The sequence below is a fragment of the Nesoenas mayeri genome (assembly GCF_963082525.1).
Source record: "Nesoenas mayeri genome assembly, chromosome: 8".
Classification (NCBI taxonomy): Eukaryota; Metazoa; Chordata; class Aves; order Columbiformes; family Columbidae; genus Nesoenas; species Nesoenas mayeri.
This window is the reverse complement of record NC_137554.1, coordinates 19,086,190-19,111,206: the sequence shown is the minus strand read 5'-3', so window position 1 is coordinate 19,111,206 and position 25,017 is coordinate 19,086,190. Positions and strand designations below refer to the sequence as shown.

Here is a 25,017-nt window from a genome sequence, read left to right as displayed (position 1 = left end):
GGCAAAGGTATGTCAGATGCTAAATACAGCAGACTGTGCTTGCTTTTTAGATTTATATTTGCCTAGTTATGTACAAATACATGCCAGGACTACTTTAAAATAAACCTCTTTTTTTGGTATGTTATACTCAGCTTCTATCCAGTCTATCTTCTCAGTGAAATCTTCAGAAGCACCATGAACCATGCGACCGCTGTTGTGACCTAGAGATGGTAAAAGTCCTGCCCAGAGTGAGAGGCTGGGCTAGAAACCCCCAAAGGTCTTCCAGTTAACATTTCCATATTCTGAACATTTCCACCTGAGCAACTGTCTTTATATAAAAAGTTAGATCATCATCACAACCTCTTACCTCTAATACTACTTCATCCAGCTGCCTCTTCAGTGTGCTGTTCTCTTTCTTGAGTTTCTCGTTCTCCAGCAAGGCTGCCTCCAGCCTCGCCTCCAGTCCCAACATGTATTCTTTCTTTTTCTTCCGTGACTGAAAGGCTGACTCCCGGTTTTTGATCATGCGCTGCTGTCTTCTCAAGACATTGACCTAAACAGGCAATTCAGAAGTCTGTTAATGATCTGATAATCTGCATAATACTGATCTGCAAGTTAAAAGTGCCTCTATTTCATGCATAATTCCTGCTCTTCTCCTTTGTCAAAAGTCTGCACAGATAGCTTCTTGCACTCTGCTTCAAATGAGCTGAAATGTTCAGCACAGAGGCAACTAGGACTCACGATACACCTCCAAGAGTTATAGCCCGCAGATAATGAAAAGGCAGGTCCTGTGCTCTCTTTGTTTTCTCCTGCATTCTCAATCTTCTAGGTGTAGGGGGCACAAAATGTATACTCAACCAGCAGTTTGATGTGATCAATCAAAAAGACAAAAAATACCTATCTAGAGGTCCACAAGGTAACAAGAATGTCTTTCACCTTCACTTTACCACAGACCCTTTTATAGGCTACCATCAGTGATCTGTTTTCTTAACTAGAAAGTCCTACATTTTTTTCAGTCTGCCTTGTATGGAAGCTATTTCCATACTGGTTACACCTGTTTCTGTATCTTTTCCAGCTCTGTTATATAGTTTTCAAGATTCTGAATACTGTTGCTGATCTCAGATGGTACATTCTATGCGTATCAAGCACTTACATGACAGTTTAAATGCAATGTGTGGCTGCATCTGTACTAGCATTTTAATTCAGATCAGGACTGTGGCTTCAATGCACATTTCCTGGTTGTCCCACTTAATATGCTTTGGTTCACATCACAGAACAGTCTCTGATAGAGCACACAAACTGGAATTCCTTCTGGATGAAGCTAAACCAGCAAATACACTCCAGGAGGGCACATAACTCATTCCAACCACTAGCAGGCATTCAGTCTGCAAGACCAGATGGGGACAGTTCAAAGTAATCCCTCCCCATCCTCCAACAGTCTTCAGGACTCTGATTTTTTTTCCCCAAGCAGTAACAGTCTATCATCTTTTACCACTTACTCATTTTGTGGTTTGCACTGAGTGGGATGACCTAGACTGAAAGCACCTTGGTGCTGACAAGGATAATGATGATCGATACTGCAGAGCTATACAAAACTACTTGAAATTGTAAGTTTAAACACTACTCTGTTGATTTCCTTTCCCTCACAGAGTAGTAACAGCAACTCTGTTTTTATTAAAAACAGAAGACTTCCATCACATTATTAAGCTACAACAGGATGTGCCTTAATGATGTTTACACTGAAAGAACTGAATGCTCTATCTTACAGCGACCTGAATATCCTCCAGTAGCTACCAACAGATGCACTGGAGTAATCTGCACCTATCACAGCACGAAAGCTTAAGAAAAAATATGAGAACTAGTCTAGAAGTATCAGTGTAGGAAAAAATGAACAGGTCACAGAATAGTAACATTAACAAACTTAAGATAGTGTGCTCCAGTTAAGGTGTTGTTGCTTAAACAACCTTCTCTACAGCTTCCCACTCTCTCCCTGTATATAGCTGCACACAGACAATATGTGGCTCCAGGGCTTTGGTGTCTGCAAGAAAAATTGGCTGCAGGTTGTTTGAAGAAGTCATTCTTCTTTGTGATACTGCAGTCTGGTGACAAAAACTAAGAAAACATTTTACAGTGGATTAACATTTTGGGCTGTTTCCACGTTGATCTAATTGCTTTCTGTAAAGATCATTTATTATATGTCTAGTCTGACACCAACAAAAGTCTGTGAAAGTGAAGCTGTTTGTACTTACTCCAGTTTCCCTCTTTAGCAGAGGGTAGAGAATGAAAAGATTTTAACATATTCTCATTAACACAAAGCTTTGTCTTGAATTTTTTAAGCACTACAATACTTAATATAAGAAAACTTCTGCAGACACATAAACACTTTGGAAAAAAAAAAATATTCAGGCTATCCAAGGTCTGCAGTGTATAGAACACAGTAATTTGGGGCCAGGATCATTTCAACTGTCCAGAGATTAAATAATAAGGAATGAGTTCGTGCAGCAGCTGTGGCTTGAGTTACATGATATTCCAAACAAGTAGTCACATTCCTCTTTTCAAAAATAAGTTTTGCATGATGAAGTCAGAGAAGACCAAATTGTTTACATCCATTCTCGTTTGCAGACCTGGTCAGAGTTCTTCATTACTGGACAGCTTCTGACTGTCTGGAACATCTGAAAAATCTACCTGCTTCCCTAGAGAAAACACAGAGTTGAAGCACCAGTGCAGCGTTTGTACACCAAGAGTACACCCTAAGGTACATCTATCGCCATTTCAAGCGGTATTTATGTAGACTGAGCTCCTTTACAGTGTTCTCCAAATGCTGTCAGGAACAACAGTCCAATTCAAGGTACTTTGTGCATTTCAGTTTATGCCACACCAATTTCACTGTGACTCATTTCTGAAGCTTGCTAAAATGAAACCCAGAACCATTCCTGTCCTTGAGTTACTTTGTTTTAACTGACAATCCCTAAATCAGTTTAAGGTCCTTGGTCAATCCTCTAGGGCTTGCCTGTCTTTTCTTAGTGAATAAGCCACAACCGCACACCTGATCCTACCTAAATGTGATGGAGGAAACGGAAAGAGGTGTGTGTGTGAAACAGTGCAACAATGCTTAAACCTGGAAGCAGCACAGCACTAAGCATTACACAGCTGATGAGGCATCAAGATAAACACATCCCTTGCTTGAGCATTTTGATAATCAGAAGAGTGAGAGGAACCCATTTATAATGACTTGTGCTTTGCACAAGTGCTGAACACAGATTAAGTGTAACAAACATCTGTGCTAACTTCTTTGGCAGCCTCCCTCTTTGTAGGTTGTATTGTATGAATTTACCATTCCAGATAGTAAACACAGACCATAAAGGGAAAATACTGGCATTTAAAAAAAAAATAATAATAAAAATAAAAATCAAACATTACTCAGTGATGCAACTTTCGCTTCCTAGCTTCAAAAATTACACTCCCAACAACACAACACACACACAAGATATAAACATGGAGAAGTGAAAGGTTCCTTAAAAATCCTGGCTTCAAACAGTACTGACTAGATTCAGACTGTCCTTTGTTTTCAGAGTCTTCACAAAGAGTCATGCACTTTACAGATAAACACTATCTCAATTTAGTCTTCCAAAGAAAACTCAGTTCTGAGCAAAATTTAACATCCACTCAAACATAAGCTGTATTTCTAGCACAAGGTGGTAAGAATGTTTCTCACACTCCACCAAGTTTTTGGTACATATACCAGGAAAGTTAACAAAGAGCTGAAAGTACAAATCACTGCAACTTCACACTGGCTGGCTTCTTACTTCAGCTTATGAAACCTGCTGTCTTTGAAGATGCATCTGAAATGCAGGAATACAAAACCTATGCAAGTGTTTCCTCTGTTCTTATGAAGGATCTGGGTTTTCTTGTCTTTAACGCAACAGAACATAACTTGACTGAGTTTATTTAATTTGAAAATCACCCAATGTACAGCACAGAAAGTAGGATTCTTTAATAGAAATCCACATTTACGTTGAAGTAATTTTGCATAATCTAATTTCTTCTAATTTTTCAATATTTTCTTACAAACAAAATTGGAAGGCAGAATTAAATCCTTTCTCACTAGAGTGGAAACATGAGAGAAAGGCCCTATAAGAACACAACAAAACTGGATTCACTCTCACACCTACTGTTTATGTTCTCATATAATTTAATTGCACCAGGAAAGGCAATCTGCTTTTTGGTTAAGTGCCTCTTTCCTTTAACAGGAAAAGCAGCTTGCTGAGGCAGCATTTCTTTTGTCCAACTTCCTAGCGCAAAGCTCTTCACGGGTTTCCGAGTGAAGCGTGACGGCACTGAAAAGCTGGCACTTCCCCACGCCAACGTGTGCCACCAGGACTAGCACATCAGAGGGCTCACGCATACAGCTTGCCACCAGCCCAACTCAGTCTACTCCACTGGACTGGCTGAATGTTAAACTAACACTTTATCCCTCTAGAGCCCAAAAGAAAGTCATGCATTGTTTCTTTTCATCCTGCAACACCTGCTTAGATTAGCAAACAAAAACACGTGTTACAGAGCTCAAATGACAGCTACATCTGTGCAGCCCTGAGCACCACACATGGCGTCTAGGCCAGTCACAAGATGTTTTAACCCTGCTGGTGCCAGCTGTATCCTGAAACATTTGGGTTTTTTTCCAAGTGTTATTACACAGTATGTGCCAAAGAGCAGCTGCAACTGTTTTTCCATGTTTCAATAAACACAGGTAAGATGTGCAGCATTTAGGCTGATATCAAGCCTTAAAACTGCCTCCCTAGAACAGCTTCAGGTGGAAATATTCACACCACCATAGTTCAAAACAAACAGCTGTTCCTTACCCCAGCTACACACTTGACTACTGACTGTCACAGATGTATATATGAAGTGTGATGACAACAAGGGGGTTTTGTCAATTAAACCTTATATTCAGACAATGGCAAGGTGCCAGGCTAGTCCTGATGACAGGGAGTCACAAATCTAAGGACTGCTGACAGGTCTCTTCAGTTTGACTTTGCATGGCAGGCGAATACCATTTAAAAATGCAAAGCCCTTAATTGGTCTGTCTACTGACAGATCTTTGTTGGCTTCTTGCAAATTCAAGATTAGCTTTCCACTGCAGTCTGGCTGGCGACTTATTTGTAGTAAATAATTTTTCATTTAAAAATCCAGCCCACAGACCAACACAAATAGCGATGAAAATTTAACATCAAGCACAAGTGGCAATTCTCAGACACTAGGAAACAGCATAACAACATCCCTCCAAAGAAGGCAGAAGGCACATCCCTTTGAGAAATAGTGTCGTGCACTGCTAATAAGCAGGTGACTATACTGCAAAATTTCATGTGAATGGATACCAGTGTTTTCTCCCTCACACTGAGAAATGCAGTAGGACCCTCAGCACATGACAACTGTGCTTGGAATGCCACACAGGCGAACGATACCCTGAAAGTTTAAAAGCCACAAATAAGAAGCTTCAGTACTTTCCACAGCCATGCCTTCCTTTGGATGACAAAATGCAACCCAAGCAGCTCCAAACTACAAAGAACTAAATCAATTAACATCCAGCTTGCTATCTAGTTAAGATGTCAAAGTTGAAGGGGAAAAAAAAAATCCCATATATCTCAAAAACGATTTCTGTTTATATCTCCCGCTTATTGTGAGCTACTGTGGAAAAACTTATTTATTTGAGCAGTGATTGTTGAGAGTTTAACCCTTTTCTGCTCATTCAGTATAAGATCAAAGGGGAGCCTGAATAGATTAGGATCATATGAAACTCAACACCTGAGGTTTTTAAAAATCATGAGTAAAATCTGGGGAGAGATAAAGGGGATGGAAAAAGAATCAGACACACTGCTGACACTTCCAATTGATCTACTTCCAAAGGAGAGCTTTTGTGCTATGGATTAGAAAAACAGTTTAGCACTAATCCAAAAACAGATATATCAAATCTTCCTGTATGTAAGACAGCTCCAGCCATTTAGAGCTTACAATTGAGAAGACAAGCTAAGTAAAAAAACATATCGGCACTGTCTTCTGCCACAATGCTTGCATACCTGGTATGCAGCTCCAGGCAGGCCAGCAGATATCAAGCTGTTTCTCCCCATTTCCTACCAAGCTGCCAAATGCCTTGTTTACTGTTAGAAATCCTATTAGATGAGCTAAACTACAGCACTGTCTTCCTGACCCTCTAAAGTGACCTGGTTCTCCCACTACATCCCACAAGCAGGTAACTGAAAACTGTTTCCAGGCGTTGGTTATCAGCTGTCATCACAGTGAGAACTTACATCCAGTCCCATTGCTGGTGCGGGGCTTTGAAGCAAGGGCTTAGTCACTGGTGTTTTGCCACTTGTTGAGCCATTTCCAGCAGCTGCAGGCAACACATTCACTGTGTGACTGTGAAGTGGCGTGGTCCCTCCAGTGACAGCGATGACTGGTGGGGAGGCAGGAAGCACTCCAGGAGCCTGGAGCTGTACCACAGTGGGCTGGGGGAGCACCACCGACGGACCTAGAACACAAGGACAGGAGTGCTCAGCGTATGATATTAAATGGATTTGTACATGACCAGTTTGTAGGGGAATACTGAGACAGGAGGTAGAAAGCCTTGCTTCCTCTCTGGTCCCACACCATTTATCTTAAGTCCAACTCTTCAGCATTAGTACCTTCCACAAGATAGAAATGGCAAAGAAAACAACTCAAAAGTCTGCAGGACTCTTAATCCACCCTGCAAACCAAAACCACACATATTACAGGGATCCACTAAATCAACTCTCTCCCAAAACCCCATAGCTCTTCAAAGTTTATAAAAGTCAACACTTGTTAGAAACATTACTCATTTCAGTATTGCTAACACTTGATGCACTTGAGCAACTTTTTCAAAGAACTTAGTCAGCTCACCTCAATCCTTCTTCTTCCTTTTGTCCATCCCTACTTTATTGCTCTATTCAGTGGAAAACTTACTATACAGAAGCAACTCATACTATATAAACCAATTCAGAAACAGCATAGAGGAAGAAGGTAAATGAGAATCATGCAAGTTACTTTCAAAGCCTAAGTTAAAGCCACAATTCACACTAAGACAAGACTAATTTTTTTTGAGAGATGTCTTATGTAAGAAATTTTATGCAGAAGCTGAACAGATCTTAAATAAAAGCAGGCAGAAAAAAATGAGGTAATTTTGACAGAGTTTGAAACAGAATTAAGAACAGTCACATCCAAGAAATTTCAGTCCAACAACTACATTTAATTCAAGCAGGTGCTTAGTAATATTTTGTTGTTTGAAAACACATTAAGGTCTCTTTAATCCTTTGTAACGAGATGACGTCGCCAGCTTTCAGAAACAGCATGTTCCAGCTGAGCATTCTAAACAAAATGCACAACAATGTCAAAGTCATTTACCTAGTGCCACGATCTTTTATGTATGAGGTGTAGGATTAGATCTCCTTTTTTGCAGAGATGATCTTGAAGACATCAGAAGTTAGTACCATATTTAAGAAGCTCAAATGGTGAATTTGAGATTATTTCAACTATTTTTTAAATGCACAAAGTATGTGATACTCTAAAATCATGCTTTCTTCTTTAAGCTTTTATGAAAGGGACTGTAAAAGTATCGTTCCTCATGCTCCTTTGAAGATAATAGCATATTTCAAACTGGTAACTCCAACTTGTCATGTGCAAGGGGTTTTGATTAATGAAAAAGATCCTTATGGTTTTTGTTATGGAAGTAGCACTATAAAAACTTTAAACACACCACCAGCTAAAGTAAATATATGGCATGGAAATACTTTCCCAAAAGTATTTCCTCTATAGTGTCACACAGAAAATACTCTCCTGATTTTTCTTCAGGGAAAAGGAGAAGCTGCTCTTCACAGTACTACACTTATATCCAAAAAATCCATATCCACAACATTCCTCATTTCAGATGGTATTTTATCAGCTGGAACATCAGAGGGAATACAAATTAGGTCACGCTGACCGTGGTCCAACAATCTTAGGTATGTTGTAACACACATCAACAACTCCAGCTTTGGCTTAACTCCTGATGGATGAGCAATTAGTAATGAAGACAAATTTTTCACTATTGCAATAAATTCTAGACACATGCCCTCAAGTATTTGTCTCATATTCCTTCCACACCTCAGTGCCTGTACAGTCAACCACAAGTGACTGCAGCCATCAGCTGGTGAAAACAAGAAACTACATCTGACTATTTCAGCAATACAAGTCCTGCCCCTACTGCCTTAGCTAAAGAGTAAAATTATGCTTGGGATTCAAAAATGAAGGCTCGAGCTACTTCAAAAAATCTGTTACAGGGCAACAGGAGGAATGAAGAATTATTACTGGACAGAAAATCACTTGTCTCTTGTTAACATTAGCAAGCAGCTGTATGCAACTATTCTAGCCTCTGACAGGGCTTTCTTCAGTCTTAGCAGATTTCACAACATCCTATAGAATGCTGTTAAGTGAGATAAAAAGCCATAAACTCATGCTCCCACCATCCTGCAGCAGAGTTTCATGTGGGTAAAAAGAGCCTTTTCTCACTCCTTCCAAGCTTTCAAGCTTCATTCAAGCCATCCTAACTGATTCTGCTGGACCTTCCTTCGGTTTCAAGAGAACAGTATTGCTATTGTGTCATTACACACCACTTGCCACCACAGGCAAAGGTCCCTAGAGATCCTTCCAAACCAGCAGTTTTTTCTCCACAGCTGCCAGTGCTCAGCATAGTCTCTCTCGCTATACTGTCTTCCTTTCCACATGACGCCCAGGTGAGTGCTGGTTCTCACAGGACTATATGGGAGAGGAATAAGGCCATCTTCTCAGCCTAAAGATTTTCTAGCAAAGCATCTAAGACCCCTCTTTTTTTCCCTAGCCCTTTCATTTCAACCACGAAACCCAACTTCATGCTAGCAACCATCCCAAACAGACAGTGTGTTTACCCCCCAGACCTGGCTCAGTCACAATTCATTTACCTTTAGGGGGTGCTGGCTGGATGTTAACAACTGGCTGATGCTTTGGCAGTGGCACAAGCGTGGGAAGAGTCTGAATAATGATGGTTTTAGCTGGGATACCAATGTTAGTCTTAGCCTCAGGGACAGCTGGCAAAAGAGGTTTAGGTTGTATCGAAGGCCTGGATGCTGTCTGACCACACCTCTTCAGGGTCCTCGCAGAATTATTTGCTAGGAAAGGAAAAAGAGTCAGAGTTGGACCAGTTGGCATTTGGTATGTTTTTTTTACTCATCTATAATATTTCTTAAGAATAGACATATTTGATGACAAATTCAAATCAGAAGTGACAGGATATACTAGCGTTTGTTAGTTAAACATCGATATGGGAGGCGATATACATACTATCTGTGGAATCAAAGTAACTGAATCTTTCATACCAGACCGAGAAGCGATGCTGACAAGAGGCTTCTTCCCTCCATCTCCTTCAGGGGATGCAGGGCTTTTGCAACTCTTGCTGTACAGAGAGATGGGAGACATCTGGGAGCTACAGCTGCAGTCCACATCATCCTGCAGATAGAAAGTACATGAGAATAATGCTTTGGAAACACATAAAAGTGCCTACTAGCAGCTGAGAGTATAAAAGCCTTTCATCACATCTGTGTTACCCCTTCAGCAAACAGGAGAAAGGTTTCGTTCTGCAGTTTTATTCTGGTCAATGCTAAGTACCACTGAAAACCACAGAAGTACCTCTCCTTATCAGCAGAGCAAAAGGGGGGTAGAGGTCAGCAACTTATAAATTTCAGAAAGCATCCTGTTTGGCAACCAGACCAATACACACAACTGAGGAAACAGAACTGAACATGCTCTTTTTAGAACAGGCCACAGCAGGAAAGGAAGGAAGGAAAACATCACTGAAGGAAAATTGTTTTTCCAAGGGTTAGAAAAACAAGCTGTTTCCTCTTATGCCATCAAGTTAGTCACACAAGTAAACCACTGGTCTTTTTGTTTGTGGCAGCTGGTTCTGAATGAGTGCTGCTATCTGTGTTACAGAGAGATTTCTGCATACAGGCACATTCTGCACTGGAGAGTCCACAGACAGCGGAGAAGGGACCGAACAATTTGAAGTGGCTGGTGACAAGGGTTCCGTCTTCACGCTTGCATCTGCAAGAGGCAGAAGAACAAATTTTACTGTACAAGTGTTTAACAATGGCTGATCAATAAAGAACACACTGCCCTACACCAGCTATTTAATTCCTGAAATAAGGCACAGCAGAAAACACAGCAAGATTAAAGATATTAAACAGCTTAGTTTGTAAAGCAGTCATCATCAGCTGCACCCATGCTATAGAAACATCACAACTTCTCATCAGAGAGCTAAATGCTGCAGAATATCAAATAGCTTCACATACATTTACACTGTCCTTAAGTTACAACAACTCACCCTTGTGGGGTGGGAGGGAATAGTCACACCTGCAAAATACAAAAGGTAAATTACCTGCATAAGCATGGCCTGTGATATTCCAAAGATCTGAGTCACAAGACATCAAATCCAGATCAAAATGAAAGTTATAGAGATCCTTTTCCTGAAATGACAGTTCAGAGAAAGAAACAATACAGAAAGACAATATACCAGCCATTATGTTCATATTCTTACAGCTCTAGAAATCTGCCCTTAAGGACAGAACAGGGCAATACTCGACTGAAATACCCAAGACAAGGCTTCTTTTAAAGCTTAGAGCTGTAGGAAAGGAGCATACCAGTTTAAGACCATCACTAATTACTGTACTGTTATTAGTAATTTATAAAGTGAAAGTTATAAGTCTAGTCACTGAACCACCTTATAATAAAAAATAAGTTTAAGCAACTTGTTGGCATCCTCCCCTTCATCTTAATTGAAAGATTTACTTAATGCCCTTCTACCACCAGATCTCCAAGTACTTTATAAACAAAAGCAGTATCCATGTCAGTTTACCAGTAGGAAGAGAGACATGAGAACTGATTTGCTCAAGATATGATGAACAGTATGTATTAGGCTGCCCTGCATTTGAATACAGCAACATCATCATCTTCTAAAGCCAGCGACATCAGTTGCCTTTTTCAATGGAAAAAAATGAGACTAAAATCACTTCATATACATTATTTATTGTACAACCTTTAAAACGGTGATCAGGTTTTTGCCCCATTTTTTCTGCTGATGCAACTGTAAGTCTCAGATTTGCACTCAAATCTAACCTCTCCTTATGTTCTCAACTTGCCTCATAAAAGGAAGCTGAGAAAGCCTATGGACTGCACAGTATCTGCAGGATAGGATGAAGAAAAGGTTAATCAGAACATGCAAGAAGAAAGACCAAACAGCACAGCCTGAGCTGTGCAGCAAGAGCCTGCACACAAGTTCTGACAATGCTGATGGGCGATACCCTTCCCTTGTACAATGCCAAATTTTCTTCAGCACCTGGCTTTACAACTGCAGGCTTTACAACTCTTAGTACCTGAAGCTGATGTCACATAACCCAGGGGTTGTGACAGAGGTGTGTTAGGACACAGTGAGCAGAGAGAAGGTGGTGGAGGAACAGAGAGTGGAAAATTCACAAGACAGATGCCATGGGCCACAAAAAGCAGCGTGTAGGATCAGACAGGCAAAAACGTGGGGATTAATGCATAAGGTTGGAAGTAAAGAGTTTAGGAGAAAACTGGAAAATAGACAAAAAAAATATCTTGTCAAGGCATTGGTGGACACTGATGTAATGTACCCACACTCCTCCTTTCGGGTAACGCAGAAATGTGCTCTCCTGTCAGCTCTGCCTCGCAGGGAACTTTACCTGCGCTGGGTCAGTGACAACATAGCTTTCCCTGGGCACTGAATCATAGAATGTCAGAGATTGGAAGGGACCTCGAAAGCTCATCTAGTCCAATCCCCCAGCCAGAGCAGGAACACCCAGATGAGGTTACACAGGAAGGTGTCCAGGCGGGTTTTGAATGTCTGCAGAGTAGGAGACTCCACTGCACCTCACGCTTTCACCTCCAGCTCTGCCCTGGCTTTTAAATCGCCAGCTCTGATACGGACAGTTTATTACCAGACCGACAGCTCGGCAGCCATGGCGGGGTGCCGGGGTGACGTCTGTGACGCCCGTCGCTTCGCCAGCTCCAGCGTCCACGAAACCCACCGCGCTGCCCCCGCGGGACCCCCGGCCCGGGGGCACCCTGGCCTCCCGCCCCCCGTACTCACGTCGGGCTCGTCCCTCGGGGCCTCCCGCGGCTCCGCGGCGCCCAGCAGCTCGCTCAGCTCCTCGCCCAGCACCGCCTCTGCGGGAGAGACAGCGGCCTCAGCGCCGGCCAGGCCCCGGCAGGGAGCCCCCAGCGCCCGGCCCCGTGCCCCCCGCGCTCACCCCAGTCCAGGCCGCCCCCCGAGGCCGGCAGCAGCCCCGCCGGCTCCCACTCGGCCTCCGCCGCCGCCATCGCTTCCGCTTTCCTCCCGAAAACTACGTCTCCTTCCGGGCAGCGCCCCGCCTCGCCTACGGCGGCCGCCGGCGGACACACGGCTTGCCGGCGACCTCCGGGCGCGCGTGGGTCCCCCACAGTCGGTGCTCGCGCCGGAGCTTCGGCTCCAGCCCCCGCGGTCTGAGCCGGGCCCGTCCCCACCCGCGCCCAGGCACACGAAGGCGGCTCGTTAGACACAGACGTTTATTAAGGCCCTGCTGACACAAGCCCGTGGCCGGAAGCGCGAGTGGGGGGAGCCGCGAGGAAATGTCCATGGGGAGAGGGGCAGCTCCGTGCGAGGAAGGGGCTGGCAGCAGGTGACGGAGGCGGCACACGGCCCCGGGTCCGTCTTCTGTATCCTTGACGCGTGGGTGGCGCAGGCGGGCAGCTCCACTCCCCGCGTGGGTCGGGGCTGCAGCCGGGGGCGTGAGTTCCCCATAGGTCCCGGCGGCGGCTCCCGCTGGGGCTGCAGCGCTGGGGACAGGCTGGGGTTCGCTCAGGGCGACGCTGGAAGCACCGGGGAGGCGGAGCTCGTGTCACCCCTTCACTAAAAAGCAGCGGGTCTCCCCTTCTCCTGCCCGGGGTGTCCCCACCTGGCAGCAGCCCAGCCCGGAGCGCAGCTGCCCGGGGACTGTCGATGTAAGACTCCCAGAAGTGGGGAGATGGCTTCCAGCACGCCGCAAGCATCTCAGCACCTCTCACCTCACAGGTTGGCGTCATATGCTGCGTTGGTGAAGATGCCCGGTGATCCCAGGTCACTAGAAGACAGACATGAGGGTGGCATCTTGGGGGTGAGGGCAGGAGTGTGAAGGGCACGGGTTAGAACAGCCCCATACCCACTGAGGATGCTCTCACTGCCTATGCAAGCAGCCGCACATGGGCAGAGCTGGGTGACACAGGGTGACTGCAGGGCTGTGAGGGGCACAGTGCAGACCCACCTTCCTGCAGAGCATGGCTCTCACCTGGTGGGGTTCAGGAGCTTCTTCTTCTCCTCTGATAATGGTGTCAAATGTCCACATGGGTAGTACAGATAAAAAAGAAATAACCAGATCTGTTTAGTGAAGTACTTGAGAAGCTGCAGAAGCAGTGTCTGAAATGGAACCGAGTGTGACAAGCACAGGATGGAGCAGGGAGGGGGACCTGGAACAATCGCCACCTTTCCCTTTGCAATTAAGATGTTTTTCTGGCTCTGCACTCCAAACCTGGCTGCTGACACTTCCAGCTGGACAGACACCAAGGAGGTGCTGCCAGACCAAAGCAACTTGCAGCAAATAAAACACGTGTACTGAGACAGTCAAACTGTTAAACTCGTCTTATCATCCCACCCTCTCCTGGCACACTGTAACCCCCCGGTCCAAGAGCCCCCAGCCAAAGTGATGGTGGGTTGCAGAAGGCATTTCTGTACCTCTGTTGCTGAGCCGCTTGGCAAGGAGGGCAATGAGCGTTCCCGAGAGCACGATGCCGGCTACTGCCAGAGCCGTGCCACTGCTGTAAGCCAGGACTTGCTTTAAGAAGGGGGCACCATCCTCTGAAACAGGTCCACAGACCCACAAATTAGAAAGTTGTCAGAAGGACTTCACAGCACACAGGCTGCTGGGGTGCCCCCCCACCCCATTCCCCCATTCAAGATGTGCTGTAGGAAGCCAGACCCCATAGTGTAAGAAGAGCAGGGGCTCCCACCATACCTGCACAGACAGGGGGATGCCTGGTCCAGTTCCCTGTGGCTGCGCACCTGAGCACCTCTGCTCCCATCCGAACAAACCCCTCCTCGCAGGAAAAGGTGCACGTGGAGTTGTACGTGAAGTTCCCGTGCACGTGGGAGCAGCTCAGCTGGCCTCTGCTGGGGGGCTCCAGCGACGGGCAGCTGATGGCTGGAGATAAAGCACAGTGGATAAAGATAGCACAGATAAAGCATAGTGGATACATCAATAGGACAGGACTGCTGGATGGGACATGTGGGCTGCAGAGGCAGAGGATGAGCTGCCATGGACTAGGGGTGCTAAGGAGAAAGGGGTGCTGGGGAAAGCAGTCTGCTACAGCAGAGCACGTCCAGACTCATGTGACCACAAAATCTACCTATGCATTGTGGGGTGTCTCCTGTCCAGGTCCCCATGGCTGTGCACTCGCGTTTCTCTGGCCCCATCAGCACAAATCCAGTCTGGCAGGAGAAGGCACACATGGAGCCAAAGGAGAAGTTCCCATGGAGGTGGGAGCAGGCAGCCTGGCCCATCTTGGGACTGGCTAAGGCTGAGCATTTGATGGCTGCAAGTGTAAAGAGGCACACTTAAATCAGGAACCTGGGAGACTACAGTGCTGGGACCAAGAGACTGGGGAACATCCCAGTGTCACCCCAAGGCCAGAAACACCCTGAGCTCTAGCTGCAGCTCTACCTTCACAGCGTGGGGCATCCCCAGTCCAGGTCCCCACGGCCATGCACTCGCGGCTCTCCGGCCCCATCAGCACAAACCCTGTCTGGCAGGAGAAGGCACACACAGAGCCAAAGGCAAAGTCCCCGTGGGGGTGAGAGCAATTCAGCTGTCCCCAGTCTGGAGCACTGAGCTCTGGACAGGTGATGGCTGCAGGGATAGAGATACACTTCAAATAGGAGCCTGTGGACTATGAGGCTAAACTGTTGGGACCAGAGGACTAAGACACCCAAGAACATCTTGGGGACAACACAATGCCTGTGCTGCATTGAGCAGCAGCTCTACCTTCACAGCGTGGAGTGTCCCCAGTCCAGGTCCCCATGGCCGTGCACTTGCGGCTGTCCGGCCCTGTTAGTGCAAACCCTGTTTGGCAGGAGGAGGCACATGTGGAGCCAAAGGCAAAGTCCCCATGGAGGTGGGAGCAGTTCAGCTGTCCCCAGTCTGGAGCGCTGAGCACCGGGCAGGCAATGGCTGCAAGGTAAATAGGCACACTTCAAATAGGAGCCTGTGGACTATGAGGCTAAACAGTTGGAATTGAGAGGACCAAGATGCCAGAAAACATCTCATGGTCACCCCAAAGCCTGTGACACCTTGCACAGCATCTCAACCTTTGCATCGTGGGGCATCCCCAGTCCAAGTCCCCGTGGCTGTGCATTCTCGGGTCTCCCGTCCTGTCAGCGCAAACCCTGTCTCGCAGGAGAAGACACACGTGGAGCCGAAGGCAAAGTTCCCGTTCAGATGGGAGCAGTTCATCTTTCCTCGGTCTGGAGCACTGAGCACTGGGCAAGTGATAGCTGAAGAGATAGAAATATACTTCAAGTGGGAGCCTGGGTACTGCAAGGCTAAACTGCTGGGACCAAGAGGCTGGGGTAACATTAGGATGTTCCCCAGGATCAGTGACACCCTGAGCTCTAGCAGCAGCAATACCTTCACAGCGTGGGGTGTCCCCAGTCCAGCTCCCCATGGCCGTGCACTCACGGCTCTCTGGCCCCATCAGTGCAAACCCCATCTGGCAGGAGAAGGCACACGTGGAGCCAAAGGTGAAGTCCTTGTGGAGATGGGAGCAGTTCAGCTGTCCTCGGACTGGAGCACTGAGCACTGGGCAGGTGATGGCTGCAGGGAGAAATACACTTCAAGCAGAAACCTGGGAGACTACACTGCTGGGACCAAGAGACTGGGGAACATCCCAGTGTCACCCCAAGGCCAGTGACACCCTGAGCTCTAGCAGCAGCTCTACCTTCACAGCGTGGGGCATCCCCAGTCCAGGTCCCTGTGGCCGTGCACTCACGGCTTTCCAGACCTGTCAGCACAAACCCTGTCTGGCAGGAGAAGACACATGTGGAGCCAAAGGCAAACTCCCCATGGAGGTGGGAGCAGTTCAGCTGTCCCCAGTCTGGAGCGCTGAGCACCGGGCAGGCGATGGCTGCAGGGTAAATAAGCACACTTCAAATAGGAGCCTGTGGACTATGAGGCTAAACTCCTCTTGTAATAAGAGGACCAAGACACCCGAGAACATCCTATGGTCACTCCAAGGCCTGTGACACCTTGCATGGCAACTCTACCTTTACAGCGTGGAGTGTCCCCAGTCCAGGTCCCCATGGCTGTACACTCACGGCTCTCTGACCCCATCAGTGCAAACCCTGTCTGGCAGGAGAAGGCACACGTGGAGCCAAAGGCAAAGTTCCCGTTGAGGTGGGAACAGTTCAGCTGTCCCCAGTCTGGCGCGCTGAGCGTGGGGCAGGTGATGACTGCAGGGCAAAGAGGCACACTTCAAGTAGAAGCTTGGGGACTGGGAGACTAAACTGCTGGACCAAGAGGCTGGGGAAAATCCCAGTGTCACCCCAAGGCCAGTGACACTCTGAGCTCTAGCAGCAGCTCTACCTTCACAGCGTGGGGCATCCCCAGTCCAGGTCCCTGTGGCCGTGCACTCACGGCTTTCCAGACCTGTCAGCACAAACCCTGTCTGGCAGGAGAAGACACACGTGGAGCCAAAGGCAAAATCCCCATGAAGGTGGGAGCAGTTCAGCTGTCCCCGGTCTGGTGCACTGAGCGCTGGGCAGGAGATGGCTGCAATGGGAGAGCAGGTCTCAGAGACAGGACAGAGGAGGTTAAATCTAGGGATTAAGAGTTGAATCCCAGTCAAACAAAACATTCTATGGTGACATGTCTTCCATTTACCTTTCTCACCCAGACAAGTCTCACCTCTTCAAAAGCAGTAATAATGTAGCTGGTACAATGATTTTGCTGCTGTAGAAGTTATTTCCTGAGGGGTGGGGAGCAGTTGCTGTTCTGCCAGAGCCCTGTTTATCCCCTGCTCTGCCCCATGTTGCAGCCCCCAGGACAAAGGACCATGGCTGCTGCAGTTCTGCTCGCCTCCCTCCCTGCCTCCATCTTTGTCACAGCAGCAGGGGGAAGGACACCTTGGTGGCTTTCTGGCTGTAGAGGGCCGGTGTTGGATGACTATGATAGCTGCAGGTGCATGTGCCAGTCTCCCCAGGCTGTGTCTGGCATGCTTCACTGTGTGCCAGGGCAGCACTCAATGTTTGCTGGAGCAAGTGGCTACATATATAGAGACACACCCTGCCCACCTCTTGACCCCTCCTGCTGGGTCACCCCCTAGAGAGGGTCCCCATGTGTGTCCTGTGTCTGCTCCAGTTCTCAACTCATCCCATATTGTGCAAGGCTGCAGATGCAGCACACAGTGGTGCAGGGAAGGTGGAGCAGGGCCCTCACACCCCCCCAAAAAGCCAAGCACCTCTCTGGGGCACCCAACACCTGGTTGCAACCCTCGAGCCACCGACAGGAAGACTTGCCCTGTCTCTGCAGGGTAACATACCACAACTTTCTCTCCTTTGTGGCTTCCTGCCCTGCTCTGTCCCTCCCAGCTTGTATCTAACCTCATCTCACGGGTCCTCACCCCCACTCAAGGCAGCCCAGTCTGCCAGGATCCACCCTTCCCACAGCCGGAGGTTGGCAGTCCCCCTTCACCCTTCTCTGAGGACCCCCAAGATGCTAAGCACCTTCCCAAGGTGGTTTACGGTGGGCTTGGGGAGATGCAGACTGTGCCACCAAGGTGACAGAGGTGCCAAGACACCCTCCTGCCCCCATGCTTGGTGCACACAGGGTACTGACACCTGGGTGTGATTCAGGACAGTGAGCAAGTGCTGGGGCAGCCTGGGAGAGCAGGGGGCTTATCCAGAGCTCACAGCCACTCTGCCCATTGCAGCCTCATCAGGGAACTGCTCCCTGCATGCAGCACTGGCAGCTGCTTCCCCGAATGACACGCGCACTGCAAGCCTAGCTGGTTGCTTGCCTGAGCAGCCTTGCCCCCAAAAAGCATCAATGCCACATCAGTGTCACATCAATGTGTCCCCGAGTCCCTGGCAGGCCCTACCTGTGCAGGTGGGGGTCTCTGCAGACCACTGCTGGGAAGCCAGGCACCGCAGTGTGCGCACCCCTCGCTGCTCAAACCCCTCCTGGCACCCGAACACACAGGTGGAGTTGTAACTGAAGTCTCTGTAGGGATGGCTGCAGTTCATGTGTGCTCCCTCTGGTTCCAGCTCAGCACACCGCACAACTGGGGGAGACGCAGCATCGTCAGCCCGTTAGGAGCATAAAGAACCTGTGCACTTTGCCACTGGGGCTTAGATGCCCGTCAGGGCAGGAGGGTTGGGAATGGGAGGCTCACCGTCCTCGCACTCGGGGCCATGGAATCCAGGGTAGCACTGGCAGCGGTAGCTCCCGATGGTCTCCACGCACTCGCCACGCTGGCTGCATGAAAAGGGCTGGCAGGAAGCTGCGCACACAGAGAATGGTCAGCAGGAGCCACTGGCCACTCTGCCAAGGTCCCCAGCCCACCCAGTCTGGCTCCGTGCTGCAGCATCTCCGCTCACCTTGGTAGCACAGCGCCTTCTTCTTCTGCTTGCAGTTCTCGTCATTCCACTTGCCGGACTCCTGCTGCCGCTTGATGTAGATCTCCACACAGTCCTGGTTGGAGCGGCGGTTGTTGGGCTCCCCTGCTGCCCAGTTCTCCGCCTCCTTTGTCAGCACCTTCTTGGTGCCAACCCAGGTCCAGGTGCCGCCCAGCTTGCGGATGCCGATCCAGTAGTAGCGCCTGTGGAAGGGCAGGCTCGCGTTGAGGTACTCAATCTCCTGCTTGTTCTGGATTGCCACCAGGTCAGTGAAGAAGGTCTGGCAGTAGTTCCTGGCCTGCTCCCATGTGTAGTCGCCTTGGTCACTGTAGTGGTATGTCCAGGCACCCACCTCCACCCACGTCACTGCACCTGCGAGAGAGGATGGGGACCGGCATTGATGCAGAAAGGACGGGAACCCAGTCAGGGATGGGGTCCCTTGGGATATGAGGTTGGGGCTAGGGCTGGCCAAGAAATGCCACTGAGAGGACAGGGCAAAAGGACAAGAGCGGGTGAGAATGGGGCTCTAAGGGTACACAGAGACCTGGGTGGATCAAGGCATTGCAGAAGGAGCTGAGGTGGGACAGGAGTGAGGAAGGTGAGGGAGTGGGTGAAGTAAGAGATGGGTGAAGGCTGAGATGGGAAGCGCAGGATGAGGCAGGCAGAACACAGGTGGCAGGAGAGCCCCAAACAGTGATGCCAACCGTTCCTCCAGCCAAGGGGTGGAAGCCCAGCCCCACAGCCTCATACCCCTGGCCACAAAGGTTTCCCAAAGGGGAAAACCCAACATCAAGATGGTTCTTTAAAACATGATTCCTTCCTCAAGCACAGAAGTGTACCACTTCGGTTTTCTTGCTTTACACTTCTACATGAGACTCAGGTTGGAGCGAGACAGAGCAAGAAGCATGCCCTCATCCCCAAAAGCATTTGGATCCCTAGATGGTCTGAAGAGTCTTGTAAAACTCAGTATTGCAAAACAACATCTTGCAAAAGTCAAGTTCACATCCTGGTCATGCCCACCAGCCAGAGCAAAGCCAGAGATTAACTGGAACCCACACCCAGAAGCGAGGGGCATTTTGCTGAAACCCTGTTCTTATTTACAGCATTTCACACCACAACTTGATGCAATCAAAGGGTTTTAGCTACCAAAAAAATCTTCCTCCCTCCTCCCCAGAAGCAGGTATCTCCACAACTGCAGAAACTGATATAAGGATCGTATCTTCATCTGTGCAGAAAGTGAGATGGGGATCAAAGTTTTCTCCAAACAACCAGCCTGGGGTACCCTGTGTCTCAGGAGAGCATATCACACTCTGGTCATGCAGGCAGTGTTCTGGACATCACAGATTAGATGCAAATCTAGGGCTTCCCAAGTCTAATTAGGGCTCTAGTTTTGTCAATAATTACACATAATTCTAAGCAAAATTCCCATAATTTGTCCATATTTCCTTGTGAAAGGGTAAACTATCCACTTCGCTTAATAAAACCAAGTCTGAGGAAAATGTGGTCTTCAACAATAGCTCTCCTCTTCACGCCTTTCGAGTCTGGGGCTGCAGGACAAAAGCTCAGGGCAGCTCTGGGAACCTGCCCTGTCCTCAGCTCCCACCGCCCATGTCCCAGCCCTCACTACCTCCCCAGCCCCGCTCAGGGTAGCCACCCTGCTGCTCTCGTGTGCCCCATCCCCAAACCAAGAAAGACCAAGGGGGACTATCTGCTACATGCCCATCCTCCACATGCTTCCTACCTCTTTCCTCCAGCTCCACCAGTAACAACCTCTCTGTAGCACAGCTCATCCCTGTTCCTTCCCCTCAGCCTTATGTTACCTCTCCCAGCCCCAACCAGAGCTGAACCCCAGGTGGGTGCTGTTTGCCTGTGTTTCAACCACTCCACTCCCCTGAGAGCCCCCCAGAGCTCCCCCCAGGACTGTTCTCAACACCCACCACACTCAGAGTGCCTTTGCATTTTTGTTTCGCCCTCAGAGCTAAATCTCAGCCTCCTCCTGACAATTTTGCACTTGCCTCTGTTCCTTAGCTGTTCCTTAGCTCAGTCACGAAAGGTCCTTTGGAAAATAATCCATAAAGATCCTCCAGCTCACGGAGGATCTCTAGGGACAGAGCAGGCACCGGCAGGTTTTGCTCTGTGCACTGCCAATATGTGAAGGAAATATCCTACAGGCAGCAAAACCAAATTAGTTTCTACTCTAATTTCTTTTCCTGATGTCAATTAGAAGCTTTAACTCTGCATGGTGCTACCTCAGCTGTACTCCCAGCCCTTTCTTGCACCTGTGGGTGCTGTGGCTACATCTGTGCCCACCAAGCAGGCAGCTTACCCCATGCGATGGCAGTGATGGCCAGGTAGCAGATGTCACGAGAGCCCAGAGCCCGCGTTCTCCCAGCAGATCGCAGTCCCACAGCAGTGCCCTACATGCCAGGGAGGGAGGTGTGAGCATGTCTGTCCCAGGGGGGCTCATGCACCCCACTGTGCCCCCATGCCACACACCTGGTAGCCACAAGCTAGGTGCCATGTGCCACCGGTCGGGTACAGTTCTGCTGCAGAAAGGGTCCCCCACTTTTCAGGGGCTGTGCCTCCCATGCAATTCACTCCTGGGGAGCCCCAAAGTCCAGGGCATGCCCTGTGCCCCCAAGCCTCCCACTCCCCTGGGCTAGCATCTGCCTCTGCAGTGGCAGTGCCCCGTGCTCCTGGCACAGCCTTGCTGCCTGCAGCAAGGTCTCTGTCCCACAGGTCCCCAGCAGTGGCACTGGTTCCTGGCAGCACCTGCCCACAGCTCTGCCCTCCCCTACCCACCTTTGCTGAGCGGACCCCGATTCATCCCCACAGAAAGGAGCAGGACCTACCATGTCGGTGTCACGGATGCACGTTGCCCAGCTGCTGGCAGCGTGAGGCACGTCTGGCCTGGGCGGGCAGCAGTGCTCGCACTTCCTCCGAGCACACGCAGCATCGCTCCCTGCCCTTGGCCTCTTCCCCTCCCACCCCAGCCCCGCTGCCAGCCTGCATCCTGCCCCATGCCTCCACCTGCCCTGCCACAGGGCTCTCCCACCCCCACAGACTCCCCCACTCCAAGCCCATGGCCAAAGCAGAACAGTGGGGTCAGCCCTGGCCATGGCTCTGGCAGGACTCAGCTGGTCACCTGCCCCACAGTGTGGGAGCTGGGTGCATCCCCACACTGCCACGGGAGCCAGTGCACAAAAAGCCAGGTCTGCCTGAGCCCCCTGGGAGGTGAAGGAGGGTCCAACCCCAGCCCATGGTGCCCAGAGCATTGAGACCTCTCCAACCCACCACATCCATGTCGCAGTGCCCACACTGGTGGCCAGGGGACGGAGGAGGGATGAGGTGTGATGAGCAGGAGTTCACAGCTTCCCCTCTCCTCACTGGCAGGCGTTTTGTTCTGGTTGTGAATTTTCATATACTGTTTATAAACAGGTACTTACACAATGTATTTTCCTGTCTTTGCCTTTAAGTTTTTATGAGAATGGTCCAACAACATGCCAGAGGAACTTCCTGTGAGTTGTTAATATCCCTTATGAACTTCCACCAATGCTTCAGGAACACGCCTGATTGTGTCCACCTCCCCTTGGATCATTCTTGACTCATCATAAATCTTTCCTTACCCTATTCTGCTTCTAAGTAAGATTGCCTTGGCAGGGTTTTCTGCAGGAATTACTCTGCTCATTTCCAGCCAAAGCAAGAGCCATGCAGGTCACATCCATTTTCCAGTTCCAGAGAAATAGATGCTGCTCCAGTGGGACTCATGCTAGACAAAAGGAGGAACTCATCCTACAAAAGCCGTAACCCACCACAATGACTTTATACTTGGCCAATATAAATGCAACTCAGTTCCTGTTTCTGGATATCTTCGTCCCAAAATGTTTTACTGCAATTGTCTGTTTTTATGTAATTGCTGAGGATGAGCCTGTATGTCCAGTAATTCAGGGTTGTTTTCTCTTTAGCAGCCCATGTGCAGAGGGCGTGCAGTTATGGCATGGGAAGAAGCAGCCAGGCAGGCAGGGAGGCTGAGGGGCAGCTGATGAGGCAGGAAAGCATCTCCAAATGCTGAGGGTCACCTGGGCAGGATGGGAGCTGCCTCTCCCATGCATTGAGAGACCCGCTGGGAGTCAGAGGGGTACTCACAGGTGGCACTGTCGCAGGCGGGGAACAGGCTGTGCCCTTGCCAGTTTCACTTCTGCTGAGGCCCGATACGGTAGGGCAGACCAGTAGAAAAAAAAAATATTCCCACCTTTGTTTTTTCAAATTACAAGTAGTTTCTGATATTGTTTTCAAAACAGAACCAAGATTCAACAGAACCAAGGCGGCTGAGACTCAGAGGCTACCACTGCAAATAGTGGAATGTGGCCAATTTCAAAGCTGTTTGTGGGGTCAGGTACTCTGTGCCTGTGGGTACCTGGGCTCACAGGGGTTGTCCTGCATCAAAGGACCAGTACTGAAGTTTGCTTTGTAGGGAGCAGAAAAAGGTACATGTGGTAGGAGAGAAGACCCAAATCAGCTCTGCTGGGAGCTGGCTGATCACCACGAGCCCTTTCACATCTCAGGTGGTTTCCAAGGCTGGCTCCCCAGGAAGGATTCAGGATGCTGCAGGGCACACGCTCCCCACTGGGTTCCTGCTGCCCCGCTTACCAAGGAAAGGCCCACCCCTGCCTTACGGGCTAAGCAGGGCCGGGATTTCCCAGGCAGCAGGATGGCGCATCCTGTCTCCCTGCCCCCTCCAGGGGCATAGCACAAGCTGCAAGCCAGGGCTTCATGCAGCAGGAGCTCGAGTGAGCAGGCACAAAGACACCCTCCTGTGTCACCTCCTCACTTTCCTTCTGGGCCTTGCAGGGATCTGGAATGGAAATGTGTCTCCTTTGCTGTGTCCTGGTCCTGAGCCACAGATGGAGGTGATGCTCTTGCCCATGAGAGACCGGCTGCGGGCTGTATCTGTGGGGAAGATGGCACACATGCCATCTCCAAACGATTGCCAAAGGTGCTGTGCAGCTGGGGGTGCTGGGCAACTCACACACAGGCTGTGACCACAGGTCTCGCTGCAGGGGAAGCAGTTCAGCCCCTACAGCCATAGCTGCCTGCCCAGGCTGATGCTCTGCTCCCTCTTGGCGTGCTTGGCTGTGTCATGGGCAAGCTGTTGTGCAGAGGGCAGGGTGTGATGCCAGTGGCACTGGAAATGCCAGGTGTGGATGGGACCCACAGTGACAGGGGCTGTACATGCTGCATGGGGAGGTGGGTGCTGGCAGAGGTGGGCAGATGCCCCAAGGCTTAGCCTCTGCAGAGCCCCAGGGCCAAGACCAGCCTGTGCCATGCATGGTGTCCTCAGGGAGTGCCCGGGACCCAACAGAGTGAGACCCTGGGGACAGAGGGTGCAAGGGTTGCCCCCATCACCAGCATGCTGCAACCCCCCTGCACAGAGGTGAATGTGTTGTTTTCAGCAGAGGCTCCCGCCCCAGCCTGTTTCCCTCCTTGTGCAATGTCCCAGCAAACCGCAGAGGAACCAAGTCACCCTGACACAGCCCGCCCAGCTCAGCTGCCACCAGTGATAACAGTGGGCACCTTCCTGGGGAGCCCCCATTGCTCCCCATTCCTCTTGCCCCCCCTGCTGGGGAGGGCTCACCGGAGCCTGTGGGAACCTGGCGTGGTGCCTGTGGGGACCCACACCTCGCTGGGGTGTAGCCCCACTCCTGCCACCTCCCACTCCACCCTGGGGACCAGGCCAGCTCTCCTCAGGTCCTGCAATGCTCTGGTGAGTGGTGGCTTTGAAGGCACCTCCTGCGCATGGGCATGGGCAGGTCCCCCCCACTGCAGGTCCCCAGGGGGTTTTTGACCCAAAGGGTGTCCCCAGGCTGTAGGGTGCCTTTGGGCATGTCTCTCAGCACGATGCCTGGCCTGCATCCCCAGCAGCCAGATTGTCCTCCAACCATGCTGGAAGTGCCTGATAAAATCTATTTCACACTTTGGAACTGTTTGGCCACAGGAAGATGTATTATCCAAGTACTGCCCTGGCTTGGAGGGGGAGAGAAGGTTGCAAGGATTAGCTGGGACCAGAAGGATGGTGATGCTTCCAATATAGCCAAGGGGCCATGGCACCCTGCACCCCCACCCACAGGGACTGTGGGACAGCTCGGGTTGTGGGGTGCAGAGGTAGTTTTGTGCAAACCACTCCTGCCCACACCACCTGGTCCCTCCCAGAGACATTTCTTTTGTGTCAGTTATAGGACAGCTTTCTGCCTCTCACCTTT

The 25,017-nt window shown here is 49.6% G+C and overlaps 2 protein-coding genes across 4 annotated transcripts in view; both read right to left on the bottom strand.

Annotated features, from left to right (window-relative positions):
- Positions 1 to 12,524, bottom strand: part of ATF6 (activating transcription factor 6) — a 74,743-nt gene extending 62,219 nt beyond the window's left edge. Inside the window, exons 1-8 of one of the 3 annotated variants that reach the window (XM_080348371.1) lie at positions 12,330 to 12,524; positions 12,170 to 12,246; positions 10,439 to 10,526; positions 10,010 to 10,104; positions 9,381 to 9,510; positions 8,967 to 9,173; positions 6,285 to 6,505; positions 347 to 532 (exon numbers count right to left, since the gene is read on the bottom strand). In XM_080348371.1, the coding sequence (XP_080204497.1) occupies positions 347 to 532; positions 6,285 to 6,505; positions 8,967 to 9,173; positions 9,381 to 9,510; positions 10,010 to 10,104; positions 10,439 to 10,526; positions 12,170 to 12,246; positions 12,330 to 12,399 (1,074 nt within the window). In that variant the 5' untranslated portion in view covers positions 12,400 to 12,524. Of the gene's footprint in view, positions 1 to 346; positions 533 to 6,284; positions 6,506 to 8,966; positions 9,174 to 9,380; positions 9,511 to 10,009; positions 10,105 to 10,438; positions 10,527 to 12,165; positions 12,248 to 12,329 lie in introns of those variants that run through there. The other 2 variants (XM_080348372.1, XM_080348373.1) reach the window with 2 other exon arrangements.
- A 572-nt stretch (positions 12,525 to 13,096) lies between these two features.
- On the bottom strand, positions 13,097 to 21,613 carry SELP (selectin P). Its single transcript, XM_080348370.1, has 17 exons — positions 21,610 to 21,613; positions 21,084 to 21,174; positions 18,740 to 19,129; positions 18,535 to 18,642; positions 18,241 to 18,423; positions 16,728 to 16,913; positions 16,409 to 16,594; positions 16,084 to 16,269; positions 15,774 to 15,959; positions 15,455 to 15,640; positions 15,132 to 15,317; positions 14,811 to 14,996; positions 14,497 to 14,682; positions 14,106 to 14,291; positions 13,826 to 13,948; positions 13,383 to 13,413; positions 13,097 to 13,178 (listed from the first exon to the last, which is right to left on the bottom strand). Exons 1-17 carry the CDS (start codon positions 21,610 to 21,612, stop codon positions 13,124 to 13,126), a joined length of 2,658 nt encoding a protein of 885 aa, XP_080204496.1. The 5' UTR covers position 21,613; the 3' UTR covers positions 13,097 to 13,123.
- Between the last annotated feature and the right edge of the window lie 3,404 nt (positions 21,614 to 25,017).

Coding starts and splice junctions, on each gene's coding strand:
- SELP (XM_080348370.1), bottom strand. Junction 18,643..18,739: donor GAAGGCGCTGTGCTACCAAG/GTGAGCGGAGAT, acceptor CTGTGTGCGCAG/CTTCCTGCCAGCCCTTTTCA. Junction 18,424..18,534: donor TGGCCCCGAGTGCGAGGACG/GTGAGCCTCCCA, acceptor CGTCTCCCCCAG/TTGTGCGGTGTGCTGAGCTG.